Source organism: Bos grunniens, chromosome 3, assembly GCF_055505025.1.
Source record: "Bos grunniens cultivar Pamir isolate PY7600 chromosome 3, Bosgru_T2T1.0, whole genome shotgun sequence".
NCBI classification, from domain to species: Eukaryota; Metazoa; Chordata; class Mammalia; order Artiodactyla; family Bovidae; genus Bos; species Bos grunniens.
The window spans coordinates 35,334,225-35,354,474 of NC_141167.1; the positions used below are offsets into that span (position 1 = coordinate 35,334,225).

Below are 20,250 nucleotides of genomic sequence, written 5' to 3' on the forward strand. Positions count from 1 at the left end.
CTGGTAGATATAATTTTTGGTTTCCTTTGTTCGCCAGGTTAATCTATTCTACTTTATTTTTGTTGGACTGTTTTGATTTTGCTTATGGGTGTGTATATATATGTGTGTGTGTGTGTGTGTGTGTGTGTATTCAGTGACACTTTTTATTGTTGTTATAAACCTCTGCCTCTATATTGGGCTTTTGCAGTTCTGTGGAGTTTTCCTTTTTCTTTCTTTATTCTTCCTTTTTTAAATCTTTTTTTTCTTTTCTTTTTTTATAATTTTAATTTTTAATTTTTTAAACCTACTATATATTTTTCTACATTTATTCCTTGGTTTGCCTTTCCTACTATTCTTCATTTTGCAGTTAATCATTAATGTATATAAATCTTCTGCATCCATGACTATTTAACTTTGCATATCTATTCTTTCTTTTCTTTCCTCTCAACATATTTGTTAGGTCTGCTTTCATTGCTTTATTTGCACCTTGATTTAGTTTTGTTTTCCAGTTTGTGCTTTAGTTAGTTTTGTTCTTAACTGATAAATACAATTTTTTATTTCCTTTGTTCACCTGGTCAATCTACTGTACTTTATTTTCGTTGGACTGTTTTGACTTTACTTATGGGTATATATATATGTGTGTATATTCTGTTATTTTGATTATTATTTACCTGATTTTGTAACGGCTATTTGTCGGGGGTTCATCTTTGGGTTCTTGGTTTGGGGTATTTGTTTTAATCTCACTTAATACCACAGCAAACCACTTGAGGAATCTTTGTTCATGACCAGAGATCAAGCCCTAAGCCTTTGGAATGAAAGCACTGACTCCACGACCCTAGTCTACCAGAGAACTAACCCCAGGGAGTATCAAATAGTGAGAACTCACACAAAGGAAGCCACTTGAATACAAAATATGGCATCACTCAACCACCAGTAGCACCCTGTGCAGGACGCTTCATCTAAACAAACAAAACAATACAAACCCAATCATCAGCACAGAGGATTACCACCTCACTCAGCCTTGCCCATCTGAGGAAAAACAAACAAACAAAAAACTCAGCACAAATCCCATCCTATACAAAGCTTACACTGGACCAACACTTAGGAGGGCAGAAACCAAAAAGAAGAAATAATTCAACCTTGAAGATTGAGAAAAGGAGACCTCAAACACAATAAGTTAAAAAAAATAATAATGAAAAGGCAGAGAAGTACTATGCAAATGAAGGAACAGACTAGAAACACAGAGGTCCAAATAAATGAAGAGGAAATACGCAAACTACCTGAAAAAGAATTCAGAATAATGATAGTAAAGATGATCAAAAACCTTGAAAACAAAATGGAGAAAATGCAAGAATCAATTAACAAAGACCTAGAAGAATTAAAGAATAAGCCAAGACAGACAAACAACACAATTACTGAAATTAAAAATACTCTAGAAGGATTCAATATCAGAATATCTGAAGCAGAAGAATGAATCAGTGAGCTGGGAGACAAAATTGTGGAAATAACTTCTGAAGAACAGATAAAGTAAAAATAATGAAAAGAACTGAGGATAGTCTCAGAAACCTCTGAGACAATATCAAATGCCCCAAATTTGAATTATAGGGGTCCCAGAAGAAGAACAGAAAAAGAAAGGGTATGAGAAAATTTTTGAAGAGATTATAGTTGAAAATTTCCCCAACATGGAAGAGGAAATAGTCAAGTCCAAGAGGAACAAAGAGTCCCATTGATGATAAACCCAAGGAGAAACACACCATGACACATACTAATCAAACTAACAAAGACTAAACACAAAGAAATAATATTAAAAGCAGCAAGGGAAAAGCAACAAGTAACATACATGGGAAACCCCATTTGCTTAATAGCTGATCTTTCAGCAGAAACTGCAGGCCAGAAGGGAATGGCAGGATATATTTAAAGTACTGAAAAGGAAAAATCTACAACCAAGATTATTGTACTCAGCAAGGATCTCATTCAAAGTTGATGGAGAGATAAAAGCTTTTCAGACAAGCAAAAGTTAAGAGAATTCAGTACCACCAAACCAGCTTTACAACAAATGTTAAAGGGACTTATATAGTCAAGAAATATAAGAGAAGAAAAAGATCTACAAAATCAAACCCCAAACAATTAAGAAAATGGCAATAGGAACACATATATCAATAATTACTTCAAATGTACATGGATTAAATACTCCAACCAAAAGACACAGACTGGCTGAATGGATGCAAAAATAAGACCCATATTTGCTGTCTACAAGAAACCCACTTCAGATCTAAAGACACATATAGACTGAAAGTGATAGGATGGAAAAATATATTCCTTGCAAATGGGAAGTAAAAGAAAGCTGGAGCAGCAATCCTCATATAAGACAAAATAGACATTAAAATAAAGAATATTACAAGAGATAAGGAAGGACACTACATAATGATCAAGGGAACAATCAAGATGAAGAGATAACAATTGTAAATATCTATGCACCCAACATAAGAGCACCTCAGTACATAAGACTAACACTAACAGACATAAGGAGAAATTGACAGTAACACAATAATAGTAGGAGACTTTAACACCCCACTCACACCAGTGGACAGATCATCAAAACAGAAAATTAATAAGGAAACACAAGTCTTAAGTGATACATTAGATGAGATGGATGTCATTCATATCTTCAGGACATTCCATCCAAATGCAGAAGAATACACCTTCTCAGGTACACATGGAACATTGGCCAGGATAGACCACATCTTGGGTCACAAATCAAACCTCAGTGAATTTAAGAAATTGAAATCATACCAAGCATCTTCTTCGACCACAATTCTATGAGACTAGATATCAATTACAAGAAAAAATGGTAAGAAACACAAACACTTGGAGATTAAATAATACATTTCTAAATAACCAACAGGTGACTGAAGAAATCAAAAGGGAAATAAAAAAATTTCTAGGAACAAATGGCAATGAAAACATGACAACTCAAAACCTATGGGATGCAGCGAAAGCAGTTCTAAGAGGGAAGTTTATAGAAATACAATCCTACCTCAGGAAACAAGAAAAACATCTAATAGACAACCTAACTTTACACCTAAAACAACTGGGAAAAGAAAAACAAAACAAAAAATCCAAAGATTAGCAGAAGGAAAGAAACCATAAAGATCCAAGCAGAAATAAATGAAAAAGAAATGAAAGAAACAATAGTAAAGATTAATAAAACTGAAAGCTGATTCTTTGAGAAGATAAACAAAATTGACAAACCTTTATCCAGACTCTTCAAGAAAAAAGAGAAGAATCAAATCAACAAAATTAGAAATGAAAAAGAAGAGGTTACAACAGACAATGCAGTAATACAAAGGATCATAAGAGACTATTATGAACAACTCTATGGCAATAAAATGGATAACCTGGAGGAAGTGGACAGATTCTTAGAAAAGTTCCATCTTCCAACACTGAACTGGCAAGAAATAGAAATTATGAACAACCCAAATACAAGCACTGAAATTGAAGCTGTGATCAAAAATTTCCCCAAAAACAAAAGCCCAGGACCAGATGGCTTCACAGGAGAGTTCTATCAAACATTTAGAGAAGACCTAATGCCTGTCCTTCTAAAACTCTTTCAAAAAATTTCAGAGGAAGGAACACTTCCAAACTCATTCTATGAGGCCATCATTACCCTGATACCAAAACCAGGGAAAGACAACACACAAAAAAGAAAACTACAGGCCAATATCACTGATGAACATAGATGTAAAAATCCTCAACAAAATTTTAGCAACAGAATTTAGCAACACAACAAAAAGCTCATACATAATGATAAAGTTGGGTTTATTCCAGGGATGTAAGGATTCTTCAATATACTCAAATCATTCAATGTAATACACCATATTAACAAATTGAAAGATAAAAACCATATCATTTTAATAGATGCAGAAAAAGAATTTGATAAAATACAGCACCCATTTGTGATTAAAATCCTTCCAAAAAATGGGCATAGAAAGAACCTACCTCAAAATAGTAAAGACCGTAAATGATAAGACTATAGCAAATATTATTCTCAATGGTGAAAAACTGAAAGTATTCCCCCTAAGATCAGGAACAAGACAATGGTGTCCACTTTCACCACTATTATTCAATATCATTCTGGAAGTCCTGTTACAGCAATCAGAGAAGAAAAGGAAACAAAAGGAATCCAGATCAGAAAAGAAGGAAAGCTCTCACTGTTTGTAGATGACATGATACTGTACATAGAAAACCCAAAAGATAGTATCAGAAAATTACTAGAGCTAATCAGTGAATTTAGCAAAGTTGCAGGATACAAAATCAATACACAGAAATCACTTGCATTTCTCTATACTAACAATGAAAACTCAGAAAGACAAATTAAGGAATCAATCCCATTCACCACTGCAACAAAAAGAATTAAATACCAAGGAATAAACTTACCTAAGGAAATATAAGAATTGTACACAGAAAATTATAAGACACTAATGAAAAATCAAAGACAACATAAATAGATGCAGAGATATTTCATGTTCCTGGGTAGGAATAATCAATATTATGAACATGACTATACTACCAAATGCAATCTACAGATTCAATATGATCCCTATCAAATTACCAGAGACATTTTTCACAGAACCAGAACAAATTCATATGAAAACACAGAAGACCCTGAATAGCCAAAGCAATCTTGAGAAGTAAGAATGGAGCTGGAGGAATCAACCTTCCTGGCTTCAGATTATACTACAAAGCTATAGTCATCAAGAAAAGATGGTACTGGCACAGAAAAGAAATACAGATCAATGGAACAAGATCGAAAGCCCAGAAATAAACCCATGCACCTATGGGTACCTTATTTTTAACAAAGGAGGCATGAATATACAATGGGGCAAAGACAGCTTCTTCAATAAATGGTGCTGTGAAAACTGGACAGCTACATGTAAAAGAATGAAATTAGAACACTTCCTAACATCAAACAAAAAGACAAACTCAAAATGGATTAAAGACCTAAATATAAGACCAGAAACTATAAAACTATTAGAGGAAAACACAGGCAGAACACTCAATTACATAAATCAAAGCAGGATCCTCTAGGACCCACCTCCTAGAGTAACAGAAATAAAAACAAAAGTAAACAAGTGGGACCTGATTAAACTTTTGCATAGCAAAGGAAACTATAGCAAGGTGAAAAGACAACCCTCAGAATGGAAGAAAATAATAGCAAATGAAACAAATGACAAAGGATTAATTTTCATAATATACAAGCAGGTCATACAACTCAAAGACAGAAAAACAAACAATCCAATCAAAAAGTGGGAAGAAGACCTAAACAGATATTTCTCCAAAGAAGACATACAGATGGCTAACAAACACATGAAAAGATGCTCAATGTCTCTCATTATTAGAGAAATGCAAATCAAAACTACAATGAGATATCACTCACACTAGTCAGAATGGCCATCATCAAAAAGTCTACAAAGAATAAATGCTGGAGAAAAGGGAACACTCTTGCACTGTTGGTGGGAACGTAAATTGATTCAGTTACTATGGAAGATGGTATGGAAATTCCTTAAAAAGCTAGGATTAAACCCACCATATGACCCAGCAATCCCACTCCGAGGCCTATACCCTGAGGAAACCAAAATCAAAAAAGACACATGTATCTCATTGTTTACTGCAGCACTATTTACAATAGCTAGAACATGGAACAATGTTGGGGGCCAGAGTGAGGCACTCCGCCCATGGCAAAGGTCATGAGGAAGGAGGCTCGACATACACAAAGACGGGATCGAGCCTCAGGAGTCCCCCTGGAAATCCTCGAGCATCTACCCCCATAACCAGAGCCTGCCTACTTTACTACTTAGTGCTCCCACCTACACCTCTGACTTTACGGGGGGCTGTCCCCCATCACCTCTTTCGGAGAAGGAGTTAACTTAGAGCTCCAGTTAATAAAAACTCCTGGGCGTGACAAGAGTGTTTTAACCTACAAACTCCTCTGAAGGTTCTCTAGCCTGCCTGACAGGCTTGTCCGGCCACATGTGATTGCTCACAGCCTCCCAACCGTGAGAAGCACGAGATGCTTTAAACCTTCTAAAAACAGGTTCCTTAGAAAAGTTAGAAAACTATTAGTATAAGTATAATGGGCTGATTAGAAATTGTATTGGTGAAGGGTTTTTCATTTGTTGAGCCAATGTTTGTTGCTAAGACTCCATATCCCCTGCCCTTACACACATTAATGAATATATAGAAGAAATAAGTATTAACCTTTGATATTAATCACATTAGACCTTAGGCTAAGTAAATTCTTTCCTTAACTAAAATCCACTACACCCTCACCCTATAGGAATGTAACTTTATTTGGGTGGCATCTGTTTTAAGAATAATCACCCCTGGAGAAATAAGTGTCCTGGTTGACTGACCGCTGTCACAAGGAGAGGGTCATAAATTGTCAGCAGGCTGCCTGTCCAGAAGATGATGTAACACCCCTAAGACCTCCGTATACATTTGTATGAAGCACCTGACTTGATAAAAGTCAGGACTGCTGACCCCATGTGATTTTTGCATAACCTCTCAGTGTATAAAAGTAGACCATGGAAAATAAAGAATTGGGATCAGTTTCTCGAAATACTGGTCTCCCCATGTCGCTCTCTCTCTCACTGTGGCTGAGTCTAAATCTGGAGTGCAGAACCCACCATGCTTACTAATTTTGCCTGGGCTTCTAAGATCTGACCGGGGAGGCCTCAGTGTCTCCTCTCCTTTGGGAGAACGGAAGGACGCCTGCGGCCTACGTAAGTGGTGCAAACTTCTTGTCTTGAAGTTTTATTGGTTTCCCGCGTAAACCAAGCTACTCAGCCTCTTTTCTCCACTGAATTTTCCTACTGAGCTATCCTCTTTCTATTACTCTTTACATCTCTAATTAATATCTAATTGAAGCTATTGTATCCTGATCCTCGCCGATGCTGTCCCCGCTTCGAATACCCTGGATCAGCCGGGGCTGGACCCCGGCAGAACAAACTAGATATCCATCTACAGACGAATGGATAAAGAAGTCATGTATATATACACAATGGAATATTACTCAGTGATAAAAAGGAATGCATTTGAGTCAGTTCTGATGAGGTGGATGAACCTAGAACCTATTATACAGAGGGAAGTAAGTCAGAAAGAGAAAGATAAATATCATATGCTAATGCATATATACAGAATCTAGAAAAATGGTTCTGAAGAATTTATTTACAGGGCAGCAATGGAGAAACAGACATAGAGAATAGACTTATGGACATAGGGAGAGGGGAGGAGAGGTGAGATCTATGGAAAGAGTAACGTGGAAACTTACATTACCTTATTTAAAATAGATAGGCAATGGGAATTTGCTATGTGGCTCAGGAAACTCAAACAGGTGCTCTGTATCAACCTAGAGGGGTGGGATGGGAAGGGAGATGGAAGGAAGGTTCAAAAGGGAGGGGATATATGTATAACTATGGTGGATTTATGTTGAGATTTGACAGAAAACAACAAAATTCTATAAAGCAATTATCCTTCAATAAAAAAATTAATTAAAAAAAAGCAAGAGAGTTCCAGAAAAACATCTACTTCTGCTTTATTGACTAAGCCAAAGCCTTTGACTGTGCAGATCACAGCAAACTGTTGAAAATTCTCACAGAGATGATAATACCAGACACCTTACCTGCCTCTTGAGAAATCTGTATGCAGGTCAAGAAACAACAGTTAGAACAGGGCATGGAACAACAGACTGTTTCCACATTGGGAAAGGAGTATGTCAAGGCTGTATATTGTCACCCTGCTGATTTAAATTATATTCAGGTCACATCGTGCAAAATGCTGGGCTGGATGAAGCACAAGCTGGAATCAAGATTACTGGGGGAAATATCAATAACCTCAGATACACAGATGATATCACTCCTATGGCAGAAAGCAAAGAGGAACTGAAGAGACTCTTGATGAAGGTAAAAGAGGAGAGTGAAAAACCTGGTTTAAAACTCAACATTCAGAAAATGAAGATTATGGCATCTGGTCCCATCACTTTATGGAAAATAGATGGCAAAACAATGGAAACAGTGACAGACTTTATTTCTTGGGGTTCCAAATCACTCCAGATGGTGACTGAAGCCATGAAAGTAAGATGCTTGCTCCCTGGATGAAAAGCTATGACCAACCTACACAACATATTAAAAAGCAGAGTCATTACTTTGCCAACAAAGGTTCATCTAGTCAAAGGTATGGTTTTTCCAGTAGTCATGTTTGGATGTGAGAGTTGGACTATAAAGAAAGCTGAGTGCCAAAGAATTGATGCTGTTGAACTGTGGTGTTGGAGAAGACTCTTGAGAGTCCGTTGGACTGCAAGATCAAACCAGTTAATACTAAAGGAAATCAGTCATGAATATTCATTGGAAGGACTGATGCTAAGCTAAAGCTCCAATACTTTGGCCACCTGATGTTAAGAACTGACTCATTTGAGAAGACCCTGATGCTGGGAAAGATTAAAACCAGGAGCAGAAGGGGACAAAAGAGGATGAGATGGTTGGATAGCATCACTGACTCGATGGATATGAGTTTGATTAAGCTACGGGAACTGTTGTTATACAGAGAAGCCTGGCGTGCTACAGTCCATGAGGTCACAAAGAGTCGGACACAACTGAGCGACTGAACTGAACTGAAAGACCTCAAGCCAAATACTCTTAAACAAATATCTTTATTTTGAATGTATCTGTATTCTGAGTTAATGATATTCCTACACTCTGAAATAGGGGAAGGAAATGGCACCCCACTCCAGTACTCTTGCCTGGAAAATCCCATGGACAGAGGAGCCTGGTGGGCTGCAGTCCATGGGGTCGCGAAGAGCCAGACATGACTGAGCGACTTCACTTTCACGTTTCACTTTCATGCATTGGAGATGGAAATGGAAACCCACTCCAGTGTTCTTGCCTGGAGAATCCCAGGGACGGTGGAGCCTGGTGGGCTGCCATCTATGGGGTCGCATAGAGTCGGACACAACTGAAGAGACTTAGCAGCAGCACACTCTGAAATAGTGTCTCTATTTTTCCAACCCTCTGGTAGGCTGAATAATGACTCACAAAGATGTTCATGTCTCATCTCTGGAACTGGTAAATAATTTTTGACAGATATAATTTTGTAGATATGATGAAATTAATGATTTTGATATGGATTATCTTAGTGAACCCATTATAATCAGAAGAGTCTCTGTAAGAGGAGGCAAGTTGCACATTGAGAGAATACGTGAGGATGGTGCAAGAGAAGAAGCTACATTGATGGTTCTGAAGATGGAGGAAAGGGGCATAAGTTGAGGGGTACAGGTAGCTTCTAGACTCTGAAAAATCCCGTCAATGGATTCTGCCCTAAAGACTGGAAAGAGCCAGCCCTGCCCAACCTTGACTTGATAAATGTTGGTTGTCTTAAGTACCAAGTTTGTGGTGATTTCTTATAGCAGCAATAAGATATCAGAATTGCCTCATTTGCTCTCTAAGAACACTACTCAGGAAAATACTCAGGTTCCCTAACCTTTTCTATTTCCTGGAGATAAGCATCAATGAAGTCTCTTGCTTCAGCAGGATTCCAGTCTCTCTTGTGGTTTTCAATCATACGGGCAACAAACATTTTCAGTTTCTCCATATTACTAAAGAGTGCTTGGTGCGGACCCGGAAGGAAATTCATTATCCTTGGAAAAACATTGTAGAGCTGATGGAGAAAACAAAACAGTCTTAGAGACAAGTGGGTACCAGATTTCTACTTTTGAAGACAAAGAAACCATTGTATTTCTATATGTATTTTTTTTTGCTAACACTCAACCCTTGGAATCACCCTTGTCTCATCTTCTCTGTCACACCCGTCTTCTTTCCCCTCTGGCAAAGCATTTCAGCACTCCATCCAAAATAGAACCATTTTCAGACCACTTCTCAGTACTCCATGTGTTTGTCATTCTAGGACAAAGCCCCAATATTTCTTACCTAGGTGCTTTAAGGCCTCCCAGCAATTTCCCTGATTCTGTCCTCAACCCCCTTCCCAGTCTAATTTCCACTGAGCTGCCAGAGAGATCATTTAACAATTTAATCAGATCATTTCACTATTTATCTTTCAATCCTCCAATGACTTTCCATGACATTTAGAGAAATTCTACATCATTCTCCTGGCCTGGAGCTCCACATGAGCTGGCCTCTCACCCTCCTGTCCCCTCTTCTGCTATCACTCGCTGCCATCTTACTCTCTCTTGGTCTTTCTAGTCCAGCTCCGTTGGTCTCTGTGACAACGTCAAGAATGACAATGTTTAGTTTTTCCATTCACTATTCCTTCAATGAAGATTGGTCTTCCTCTGGAAATTGTATAACTCTAGCCTTGGTTTCATTCAGGTAGGCTCAAGTGTCACTTGCTTGGAGATATCTTACCTGATAATTCTATAATGCAGTACTTCTGGAACCTCTTCCCATCCCCCTACTTCCTTTTATTATTTTTTCATGGCATTTTTCTCTACTATGCGTGTATATATCTTTGTGTGTGCATAAAACACCTCTTTCTAGCTAGGTAGCTAGTTACGTTCAACATAGATGCATGTTTGACTATCTATGCATTATGATGTATTCTTCATGTGGATAAGACATTTTTAAAACTAAGTGGATTTTGGATATATTTTCACTAAAAATATCTGGTAGAAAACGGATAGCCCAACATAATGGAAAATTGCCTAGACTTAAAATGAAACATACATGCCTTTGACTGTTAGCTCTATCGCTTTCTAGCTATAAGGCTTTGGGAATAATAATGATATTAATGACAATAATGAAGATGATGATGTAATTTGAAGGACTTAGTGTAACCCACTGCCATTGGGGCACCAGAGTTATTTTCCTTACTCAATTAATTACATGAGATCTATTCCACACTTAACAACAGCCAATGGGTCACTATGTGGATTTGCTTAAGCATTCCCATATCTACTTGCACACATTAGGATGCTCCATTTCATCTTTAAAGGATTTTTGTAAAAAAACTGACTGAAATAAAGTATGTGAAATTGTCGGGTAAACTGCCTGATCTATTTTGGGTCTCTAAAAAAATGCATATTACCCCCTGCCTCCTGACTCATCCAACCTTCCCCGGAATTTCTTTTCCCTGGGAATAGTCAATACATGCTCACTGAGGTCCCAAACTTCCTAGGTTCTGTCTTAATAGGACAGAAGAAAACGGAATTACTGAACAGGGGCTGGGGTTTAGCATGATTAGAAGTGACAATAAGGAATGTTATTCAAAAGTAATACTGACAACAATAATCCTAGTAGCTCATATTCATTATGTTCCTTTAATGTGCCAGGAAACATGCTAACTGCTTTATCAGTTTGGGTGAGATGGGTCCATCAAACTCCGGGCAGTGTTGCTTGTTAAAAATGATTACAAATAAATCGTCCTTTAGGTGTACAAGGATTTACCTCAAGACTTGGGGCTGATTTTCCCCTAGAAGTACCTTCCAAATAAAGAAAAGAGCCTAAGAGACCAAGCAGATGAGCAGAGCTTTTGACAGACTTAAAACCCTAGCAGGACAAAAGGAGACAGCAGGGACTACCAAGGATGGGGTGAGTGTTGAATCCCTTAAATCCATATCCTACAAATTTAGAAAACTGGTAATAACAAGTGTGGATGGGCATGGAAATAGTGCAACAGGTGGAAATCTTTAAGGATTTTTACAAACAGGTGAATATGCAAGAGAAAGGAGTGGATGTGTCCACATGAACAATAGAATAAGAATCAAAAACAGTAAAGTCAACAGATCGATTTCAAACAGGTTTGTGCTGAAGTCAATTTTAAAAGGTTACATTAGTTAAAAAGGAAAGAAAGACCCAATCTAACCTGTGATGGACATCAGCCTAATGTCTTTATGAAAGATAGCAAGTGACAACTGCCTCACCTGGCAGCACATTGACGTCTGCAGATTTAATATCTCATCCAGCATCCTCAGCAGTTCCTGGAACTGATCATCCTGGTAGTCAAAGCGCTCCCCGAAGGTGATGGAGCAAATAATATTGGAAACGGCATTGTTGATTGTCAAGTGAGGGTCAAAAGGCTGTCCTGGAGGCAGGAGAAGAAATGGAGCCTTCGGATAGGGTTGCTTCTATTTTACAGAGATGCTACTCTGTGTGATGTATGGCACACTGACTACAGAACCACCTCTGAGACTGTGACCCCGGGTCTGACACCCTCAGGGTCTAATCAGTATTCAGTCAATGCCTGGCAAGTCTAACTGATGACCAGTATTTGAAACCAATAATGTGTTTAATACCAATCTTTTCCTTATTTCACAAGCCACATGAGGGCAGGTCATGGTTAGCTGTTCCCTGTCATCCCCTCAGCACCCTACACAATTCTGGGCTCAGGAAAGGCAGGTAGGCACTGATGAACATCTAGTTAGTGAAAGTATGAGCCACAGTCCCTGCACCTGTCCTATGACATGCTCACCGTTCTCCTCTCTTATCGTCTGGATGAGGTAGGAGGCCTCCTCCTGAATGCGTTCCTCTAAGCTCTTCTTTCCTAAACCAAAGTTCCTAAGAGTTGTCAGGGCAAACCTTCTTTGTTCCTTCCATAACTGGCCACTGGACATGATCAAGCCTGGGAAAAGAAGGCCAACATTATGAAAAAAAGCCAACAAGACCCATGATGTATCAGATGAAAGGAAGAAAAAGGGCTGTAAGGTACTTGAAAACTAATCAGAGAAATAGTCCCTAAGCAAGAATATAATGGCTTGAATTTACTGATTGCTTGCAGTGCTGTGCACATTAGCATTTGTAATGCATTCTGGGATTTAGTACTCACAGATACTCTCTGATTAAATCATTAGTGTAAAATCAGCCCCCCCATTTTTTGATGAGAAAAATAAGGCACAGGAGATAAAAGTACATTCTACAAGGTTACACAGTTGGAACAGTTAAACAGGCATTCATTTTCAAGCCTGCCTGACCCTGATGCCCATGCTCTGATTACTTGTCACATACTATATTTAAGTATTTGTTATGCTACGTACTAAGTATGCACTAATGGACTAGACAAAATCAAAACTCATAAGGAGAGAGTTTAAATATCTTTAAAAAATAGATGAATCACCCAAGAAAACAAAGAATTGTGAATGTGTGCAGAAAGAAAATCACAGGCAAAGGATAAAAAATCCATCATGAGGTGTGCAGAGAACTTCATTTATTTTATAACACAGGTGAGACCACCACCCTCTCAATTCTTCATTCCCATACACTCTTCCACTCCTTCTAATATCTCCCTTTCACTTCCACCACCTTAGTGAAGCGGCCCTCCCTGCTGTTCAGTCCAGGATCCTTTTCAGCCTCATGTTGATGTGTCAACAGCACGAGATGCTTTTTTCTTGAAACACTCTTTTCCAGTGGTGCCCAGGACACCACACTCTCCAGACGTTTCTGCTAATTCTCTGACTTCACAGAAATCATCATACCTTCAGTTAACTTATCTCCTATCAAATTTTGAAATGATGGGCCTTTTCAAGCTTGGGTCAAACCCTCTTCTCTCTTACCCTTATCTTCCATTTCTGTGAAATCTCATCAGCTCCAAATATTTCAAATAACATCTACTGATGTGAACATCTCTATCTGTGCCTCAGCTGCAGGTACGTAACCAATTGTCTGCTTGACTCTCTTGGCTTTATACTCAGCATATTCATGATTTTATTCATGACTTGCTCCATACAACTCCCCATCCAGGCCAGCCAACACCTTCTCCTTCTTCATATCCTCCTTCTTTCCTTTACGTACTCATTTGGGTGTCTACCTCATTCTCCCTCTGTCTAGGTCATCATATCCTATTGGATATGCCTCCTGAATAGCTTAAATCCATATATTTTCACAGTCAGTCTCCTGGTCTAGCCTACTGAACTGCCATTTCTTGATAACTCCCTAATCCAGGCCACCACCCTCTCTCACCTAAAACGCTACAGTAGTCTCCTACTCCTTTTATTCCATTCTTGACATTATAGCTTAGAGAAGTCTTTAAAATGTAGCATGTAAATACAATGATTTCTTTTTCTACTTAAACCATTCAGAATCCTCTGTCGTTACTAGGATAAAAGCAACATCCTTAAACATGAACTCTTTCTGGCCAAACTTAGCATCTTCATCTTCATTTAATTATCTCCATTTAATCTCTGTTCTTCCCACACTGGGTACCTTTCAATTCCTCAATTCACTGTCCTTCTTCCCACCTCATAAACTTTTCATATTCTATTCCCTCTAGTGGATTGCTTCTTCACCTGATTACTTGTCATTTACTTACAATAGCTTTTCCTGAGTCTCAGGACCAGATTCGATACCCATACTAAGTGAACCCTGCTCTTAACTTCATAACACCGAGGACTTAAATTATTAGCTTACTTGATACTGTTTTTCTTAATTGCATGTAGCTTACAGAAAAATCAAGAATTTTTTCGTTCTACTCACTACTCTGTCACTGGTGCCTAGTCTTACTAGGTTCACACGGCAGATGATGGAGTAAATGAATGCAAAATAATGGGTGCACTATTTCAAAGCGGGATTGAGAAATACCTGAAAAAAAAATGCTGTCTTGTTAGAAGTATAGATTTAAGTTTTGCATTTAGATTTTTGAAAATGGAAGTTTATTTAGTGACAACTCTAAGTATTCACGCCAAACTCTTTTAACATAGATAGAAGGCTTGAGATACCTTTGGGGCACAGCCTTAAAATAGAGCATAAGGAACTGGAGGCAAGAAGGGATCACTTAATCAACAGGAACAAGCTGATCCACATCCGATTTCTAGGGGAAGAGATCTGAGCGGGAAAGCAGAAAGAGAGCCTGACGATGCATTGCCTTTTCTCTGCTTAAACAACACATCACATCACTGAGTGATGAGGATACTTATTTATCAAAGCATCCAGAGTGAGTTCATGCAGGTGATGTCGCTTCCTCCAAATCCCTGACATTAGAGCTGACTCTGCCAGGTGCCCTGAGGGGGTGCCTTCAACAGGGAAACGCGGGCACTCAGGTTCCTTATGAGGAGCTTGGCTCCTGGGATTGTTGGAGACACTTTCACAGACCACAAGAATATCAAACATACACTTACCAGTGTAACAGCTTACCTTTGTTGTTTATGATGTGCTCTTGGAGAGGCACTACAGGGCGGTTGGAGAAGATTTGGCCTTGGTGGACAAGCACTTCTTTAATTAAGGGCAATCCAGTTATAAGAACAGAAGGAACTGTACCAAAATCCAAGCTAAAAACATTCCCATATTTCTTCACAAACTGAAAAATAGTAGAAAAGTTACAGTTACATATGCACATCTCTGTGTGTCCTGGAATGGAGGGTATGTGGAGCTTTGGCAGCCTATATTAAGGGGAATTTGTGTGTGTGTGTGTGTGTGTGTGCGCGCGCACGCGCGCGCACACGCACGCCTTGGGCTGTTGGAAATATTTCTGCCTGTTTCCATTTTTCTTGGTCTCAACTAGACTTCAGTTTAATCTACTACAGGACACAGGCATTCATTACAAATACTCATCCATATGTTCACCTTACTTGGATTGAGTGAGCATATGTATCCTGAGAATAAGGCATAAAGATACAATAAAATAAGCAAGGTCTCTAACCTCAAGCATCTTAGACTCTAGTGAAGCGAGAGAATTCAGCCCATGTGACTCACCAGAGAAGGCAGAGATGTGTTTAGTGAATGTCTGGGGTAGAAAGCATGGACTTCATAGTAAATCATATCTGTTTAACCACAAGACAGTGTCCCCTTCTTCAACAGGTTCTAGGTGGCAAAAAATTCATTACAGGGCTAGGGCCAGTCATAGACAAGAACACACTAGCTGGAGCCAAGTTAACTCTACGGCTGGCTAGCTGTGAGATCTCGGGAAAGTTGTTTCATTTTTTTTGGAGCCTGTGCTCCCCAGCTATAAGAGAGAGAAAATTATTCTTCCCTTACAGTTTCTGGGACGGGGTAATTCCCTGGCTGTCGAGTGGTCAGGGCTTGGACTTTTAGTGCCATGGATACAGGTTTAATCCTGGACGGGGAACTAAAATCTCACAAGCAGGGCAGTGTGCTCTCTACACCCCTAATAAAGGGGAAAAAAGTTTCTGTGAGGAAGAAAGAGGACAACAATAGGAAAGACAGTTTGTTTTCTGATACTGGCAGACGGCCATTCTAGACTCTGGGGAATGCATGGGCTCCGTGAGCAAAGGAGCACAGGTGCACTTGCTCAAGGGGCAGACAGGACAAGAGCAAAGGGAAGACGTACAGGGGAAAGGCACCGGTGGTCACAGCCAGCCACACCCACTGGGTGCCACGCTAACCACCTTTCACCTTTTATCTCATTTCCCTCACACCACCTTATGGCAGTAATGATGTTAGTCATGTTTTAGTAAGGAAAATGAGTCATGGAGAAATAACTTAGCCAAAGTGCCAAAAATATATGGGACTGTAGGTATTTGTGAGATTTAAGGACAAAGACATAAAGCTGAAATAGCACGGAGAACTTAGAGTTTACTGGATGTGACAGCAGTAAACTGAGAATGAGAGTAATGGGGCAGGGAGAGGAAGAGGGAGGAAGCACTAATTAAGGAAGGGTGTGTGGGTGTGTCCCGGGCTAGGAGAGGTGCCCGCAGAGAATACATCTCACTTGGGTAGGGAGCTGGGATACAGTGTCGGAAAGGTGCTAGAATTAGACCAAGAAGGTCTTAATGTCAAAAGGTGAGTGTTTAAGAACTTGGATTTTGAAGGCCAACAAATTGCTTTGTATCCAGCTTCCACTGTTTACTTTCCATGTTATATTTGGTTAAGCTACATAACTTCCCTCTGTCTCAGTTTCTAAAGGTATAAAATGAGAGCTGTTATAAATCTCATTATTAGGATTCTGCTGTTAGTAATCATAACACTAAACTTAATAATAAAATTATGTATTATTATTAATATATTTAGAGTGTATTTTAGCAAATAATTCTTGAAAGATATTGACAAAGAAATAGAGGGGAAATGGCCAGAGAGTGATACCATTTCCCTATCATAGTCCAGTAAGATTTTTTTCTTATTCACATAAATGATTCTAAAATAAGCCAGACAGCTATTGTAGAAAATGTTTAGAAAATGGGGCATGGGAAATTAAGAAGGTTCTCATCATGCCAAACAGATAAGCCAGTTTCTTCACTGCCTTCTCACTTTGTTTCAGCTCCTGTCACTTCTCCAATTAAAAAATCTCCTGTCCACTTTACTCCACACAACCCCTCTCCTACCATTCTGTTCAAGTTCACTCAAATTTATTTCAGCATTCTACAGAGGTTATCCCCAAGGTTTCCTATTCACAGTGAACCACTTAATGACATCTCACTTGGTTATCAAAAATTTATACCACACATTTCATCACATACTCTCTTGTATTATGCTGTCATTCGATAAGTACGTCATAAATGCCTGTTGGCTAAATGAAACCCTGAAAAATCAATTACCTGCTACCTATATCATGAAAAGTAGCATAAGTAAAGACCAGATAGATGTAAGTTTCAAGTCCTTGTTTGGCCATTATCAATTTTGAATAACTTAGGCAAATCACTTAGTTTTTGACTCAACGGACATGAGTTTGAGCAAGCTCTGGGATTGGTGATGGACAGGGGAGCCTGGCATGCTGCAGTCCATGGGGTTGCAGAGTTAGACACGACTGAGTGACTGAACTGACTGACTGCATAGCACATAAGGTTTACAGCAAGCACTTAGAGCACAATATAAAGAGATGTACTAAAAAAAAACTATGGATAAATTAAAAAGGAATTCTTAAAAAATATTCGTGTGACCCAGAGGAGAAAGGAGAACTAGAGGAACAAAAAACAAAGTGAAAAATAGAAAATAAATAGTAAAATGGCAGACTTAAGTGTTTCCACAACAAAAATTACACTACATACAAATGATCTAGATTCACCAATTAAAAGATATTGGTAGAATGAAACAATGAGCCACTTATATGTTATATATAAAAACTCATTTCAAGTATAATCATATAAGTAGGTCAAAAGTGAAAAACTGGAGAAGCATGTGCTACATAAATACTAATCAAAAGAGAGCTGGCGTGGCTATATTATATCAAATAAAGTTCAGGCAAAGACAATCATCAGGGATAAAGAATGACATTGTATAATAATTAAAGAGCCAATTCACCAAGATGACATAACAATTTTAATATGCATGAGCCAAATTAAAGAGCTGTCAAATAAATAAAGTAGAACTACCAGAACTGACCAAACGCAGAAATAAGCCTCTAATTATGTCTGGAAACTTAACACGCCTCTCCTAGTAATTGATAGAATGAGTAGATAAGAAGTCAGCAAGGGTATGGAAGCACAAAGAACACACTCATCTTTTCAAGCTTAATGACATATAGTACAGGGCGCTCCAAACAGCAGCAGCAGCAGAATTTTTTTTTTAAGTGTCTATCATGGGTCATAAAACCAACCTTTACACATTTGTTCAAATTTGAAATCATATAGTATATGTCTTCTGATCCTAATGAACGCCAACTGTAAATCATTAACAGAAAGAAAAGAGAAAATCCTCCAATACTTGGAAATTAAAAAACACATTTCTTAAAGAAAGGTGCAGGTTTAGTATCCTAGCATTTTAGCTTGAAAATTTTATATTCTAATCATATCACTTAATGCTACTTAATGACATTTTTAAATTAATACTTTAGTGAGAGTGGACTGTTTATGGAGGATCCTGAAAGTGAGGGGCTCTGTCCTTGTGGGGATGGAAGCAATGTGGTTGAAAAATGGTGAGGATTTAGGTGGTGATTGCTCAGCAGGTAAAGAATCCACCTGTAGTGCAGGAGACACAGGAGTCTCGGGCTCGATTCCTGGGTCTGAGAGATCCCCTGGAGAAGGAAATGGCAACCCACTCCACTTTTCTTGCTTGAAAAAAATCCTATGGATAGAGGACCCTTGCAGGCTACCATTCATGGGGTCACAAAGAGAGAGGCAGGATTGAGCTACTAGGCACACACACACACATCCTCATTTTACAGTTAGAAAAGGGAACCTCCAAAAGGGGAAATATAGCATCCCTCCTCCCCCTACCAAGGATAAAATTATTAAAAAGACAAAATTATCATACTATAAATTGAATGTCCCAGTAATACGCAACAAGACACAACTAAATGACTTACAAATGTATTATATCTGTCACCCTCAAAATAAAAGAAACTGTAATAAAAGAAATAAAAGAAACTGAAGAGAAAACACAGGGTCACCTAGTCAGTCAAAAACATTTACTGAGAATGCAGAGGGGGTTCTGAACCATACTCTATCCAAATATCCTTAAATTATGAGATATATCCTTAAATATCCTTAAATTAAGAGAAATTATGCAGATAACCAAGCTCCTGGAAGGATATGAGACTTCAGATGAGTGCTACAGTTCAATATTTACACTTCTTTGCATCAGCTAGATGCACTGAGAAGCAAGTTTTGCTTTGTACATTAAACCTGCAGCCCCTCCCTCCCCCAAAGCGCATGGAGGCGGGATTCTTAAATAGTAAACAGTTAACAGCAGTTCACCCCTAGAAAGTACAGCTGGAATCATTCCAGTTGATGGTAAGGAAAGAGAAGTTCAACGTCGGGTGTACCCGTGTTTCCGATTTAACCTCAGAGCCCCCTCAGTCTCCTGTCCTCAGTACCCAGAATGGCCCTTGTCCTGCAGGTCAGGGTGAAGACGTGGCCCTGACACTTTCGCCTGCTCCTACCTGATGAAGGACCAGGGGCGCCTTCTCAGGGTCCAGCTGGAACAAATTGCCTACGAAGGGCAGGCCGGGGGGCCCCGGCGGGTAGTTCTTTGGATGCCGCCTTTTGAGGAAATCAACAAAGAGGAGAAAGGCGAGTGTCCCCAGCAGGACGGTGTCAGGACGGAGCGCGGCCCAGAGGGCCGTCGCCAGGGAGCTCAGGGCTTCCAGCATCACTGCGACGTCTGGTTTCTCTTCTGTGAGGGTCGGTGCCTCCGAGCTCTCAGCCGGGTTCCCAGGCCCCGCCCCATCCTACTGTCTCACCCCGCCCTTCCCTCCTCCCACCACTGCTCTTCCCTTCCCCCAGCGCTCAGCTAAGCCCCACCCCTGGCTCCCTGTGGCACCTGGTCCACCTTACCCCTCCTTGCCTTTCCTCAGGTCCTGTCTCCTCCTCCCCTCTCTCCAACTTTCTCCCACCTGAGCCTGTTCTTCTCTGGGCTGGAGCCCAGCCTGTCTGCTACCCAC

The 20,250-nt window shown here is 39.3% G+C and overlaps 1 protein-coding gene across 4 annotated transcripts in view; it reads right to left on the reverse strand.

The window, feature by feature from the left end:
- LOC147375461 (cytochrome P450 2J2-like) overlaps nucleotides 1-19,986 on the reverse strand; it is a 31,895-nt gene extending 11,909 nt beyond the window's left edge. For 2 of the 4 annotated variants that reach the window (XM_086390265.1, XM_086390262.1), the window contains exons 1-5: nucleotides 19,750-19,986; nucleotides 15,111-15,273; nucleotides 12,457-12,606; nucleotides 11,909-12,069; nucleotides 9,514-9,690 (exon numbers count right to left, since the gene is read on the reverse strand). In XM_086390265.1, coding sequence (XP_086246391.1) covers nucleotides 9,514-9,690; nucleotides 11,909-12,069; nucleotides 12,457-12,606; nucleotides 15,111-15,273; nucleotides 19,750-19,959 — 861 coding nt within the window. In that variant the 5' untranslated portion in view covers nucleotides 19,960-19,986. Of the gene's footprint in view, nucleotides 1-9,513; nucleotides 9,691-11,908; nucleotides 12,070-12,456; nucleotides 12,607-15,110; nucleotides 15,274-15,668; nucleotides 15,750-19,749 lie in introns of those variants that run through there. The other 2 variants (XM_086390263.1, XM_086390264.1) reach the window with 2 other exon arrangements.
- Between the last annotated feature and the right edge of the window lie 264 nt (nucleotides 19,987-20,250).